Source organism: Danio rerio, chromosome 24 (genome assembly GCF_049306965.1).
Source record: "Danio rerio strain Tuebingen ecotype United States chromosome 24, GRCz12tu, whole genome shotgun sequence".
NCBI lineage: Eukaryota > Metazoa > Chordata > Actinopteri > Cypriniformes > Danionidae > Danio > Danio rerio.
The window spans coordinates 42,417,501-42,420,000 of record NC_133199.1 but is presented as its reverse complement, the minus strand read 5'-3'; the positions used below and the strand labels follow the sequence as shown (position 1 = coordinate 42,420,000).

At 44.7% G+C, this 2,500-nt stretch overlaps 1 protein-coding gene across 4 annotated transcripts in view; it reads left to right on the top strand.

Annotated features, from left to right (window-relative positions):
- ntn2 (netrin 2) overlaps positions 1–2,500 on the top strand; it is a 70,274-nt gene that overhangs the window by 63,298 nt on the left and 4,476 nt on the right. For 2 of the 4 annotated variants that reach the window (NM_001037415.2, NM_001423754.1), the window contains one exon: positions 1,117–2,500. This exon is cut by the window's right edge and continues 2,466 nt beyond it. In NM_001037415.2, coding sequence (NP_001032492.2) covers positions 1,117–1,451 — 335 coding nt within the window. In that variant the 3' untranslated portion in view covers positions 1,452–2,500. The remainder of the gene's footprint in view (positions 1–1,116) is intronic. The other 2 variants (XM_068217114.2, XM_068217113.2) reach the window with 1 other exon arrangement.

Genomic DNA, 2,500 nt, shown 5'->3' with positions numbered 1-2,500 from the left:
CTCACCCCTCCCCACCGCATCTCTCCTCTCCGCACCCTGTCAATCACCACCAAACCACCACCTCTCCTGACAGCTGAGCGGGACGCTGCAAAATAAACCCTGACACTCTGACTAATGTGAGGAGAGTTTACTCACACGTGACTTTTTTAACTCTTTTGGTCTGATTAGAAACTTTGCAGTGTGAAAGCGAACCGCTCCAAGAGCAAAGAGCAACAATGTAACAATTGTAATCTCTGTTTCGGAACAACTGAATCGATTCACAGGTGTGAAAGCAGCCTTATTTGCTTTATTTCGGCTGGAATAAAAGCAGTTTTTAATTGTTTTAAGTGAAGTTTATGTATAAACAAATTTCGAGAGGATCACGTGCTTATGATTGCTAGCAGCTGACCTGCATTATCTAATTCACTACGATCCAATCAGATGACTCCTAAACTACTATAAATACCCAGGGGTTTATTCCATTGCTATGTTTTGAAGAGTCCCCCCTTCCTCCTCTACTCCTCCTTCTTAGACGGGTGACACGGTGGCCCAGTGCATAGCACTGTCGCCTCACAGCAAGAATGTCTCTGATTCCTGGCTTTACCAAAACTAGCAGACATTTCTGTGTGGAGTTTGCACTTCTCCCCGTGCTCACGTGGGTTTCCCCCGGGTTCCCCGGTTTCCTCCCACCGCCTAAAAACATGCAATTAAGTCAATTGAACAATCCAAATTGTCAACATAGACACGCTTCTAGTTAGTAATTAATTTCAAGAGCATTCACTTGCTACAGCGGGGGAGTTCTCGAGATCTACCTGAGCTCAAACTCCCCTCCCGCCTTGCAACGGGAGGGAGCCCTGGGCTCGAGGATCTCATGAGCTCAGGGCTCTCTCCCGGGACAGCATGCCAAACAAGCTTTTATAATTAATCATCAGCTAAGTGTGAACTCTTGAAATGTATTTAAGCTCAATATTATTAGCCCCCTTATAGCCCCCAATATTTGTTTTGGATTGTCTACAGAACAAACCAATATGTTTAGCGCTGAAAACAAATCTTCTAACAGAAAATGGGGGGAAAATATTTAGGGTGTCTAATAATTGTGACTAAAAGTATGTGTGATTGTCATGTTTGTGTGTGTAGCGGTTCAGGTCAGTGTTTTAGACATGGAGACCGTCGGTGACTGGGCCAAATTTTCGGTGAGCCTGATGTCTGTGTACAAGAGTCGCGGAGACCCACTGAAAAGAGGCGATCACATGCTGTGGGTTCACATGAAGGATCTGGCCTGTAAATGTCCTCGGATACACATGGGCAAACGCTTCCTCATCCTGGGCAGCACTGAGGGCACGGCAAACCCTGAACGCCCGGGACTGCAGGCCGACAAAAACAGCCTGGTCATCCAGTGGAGGGACATTTGGACGCGACGACTGCGCAAGTTCCAGCGCAAAGAGAAGAAAGGCAAGTGCAGCAAAGCATGATGGGATTGATGGGAACTCAACTTTATTATTGACCACTGTCCTGCAAGTGCAGGAGACTTGAAACTATTGTCGTCTGTGCGTTTTTGGTGCGTATCGTCCTGATGGTCAGCCTTCTAAAGGGACCGTAAAAAAGACTGCTTCCAATCACACACCACTGAATCTCACAAACACACACACAGGAACACACGGACTGATTCCATTTCCTCTCCAAGCCACAATTTAATCAATCAAATATGAACGTTGAAATCAGCAGAATGAGTGTGTGCGCATCTGGTTTGCTTCTTCTGGTCACACTGGTGTTCACCACATGCTGCTCTCGCTTCAGTCCTGAAAACCTCAAATCGTCTTCATCGGCTGCCTGGATCCTTTCACTTTTCAAGACCTTATTAAGCTGTGGGTTTGTGTTGTACGTGCGGATGTCTGCTTTGATACTGAAGGATCTTTTTTTTGTTTTAATTTAGCTCAAAATGAAGCAAGCCTCCATGATCTGTCCTTTAGAGAGAAACATAATCGGCTCAAGTACGCAGTCGGTTTCTGTGTGCATATTTAACATGTTTTCTTGAGTTACTGCGGCAGGAACAAATGTCTGTCGGTGAAGGGAAAGTTCGCCCAACTTTGAATGCTTTCTCATCATTTACTCGCACTCATGTCGTTCCAAACCCATGGTGTGTTATTCTATTCTGTGGAACGCACGCGGAAAATTTCCCTCTTTTCCATATAACAACAGGCTGCGAAATGAGCACTGTTAGAGTAATCCAGCGGATGTCTGAAATAACTGAGAGAAGACGATTCATTAAAGTTATTAAGTGGCATCTGGAGGTTATAGGGTATGAGTTGTATGGACTGGTTGTTCCTTGAAGGATGTTGTTAAAATATGTTATATATTCAAGAAAAGGGGTGCGTTTCCTAAACAACAACTTAGATTGTGGCTAACTGTCAAAGGACGATCCATCGTTTGGGAAAAGAATGATGTAGTAACGAGTGTTTCCCAAAACCGTAGACTCTCTGTCGCAGATCCGATGATGGAAACACATTAGTTATAACGTAAA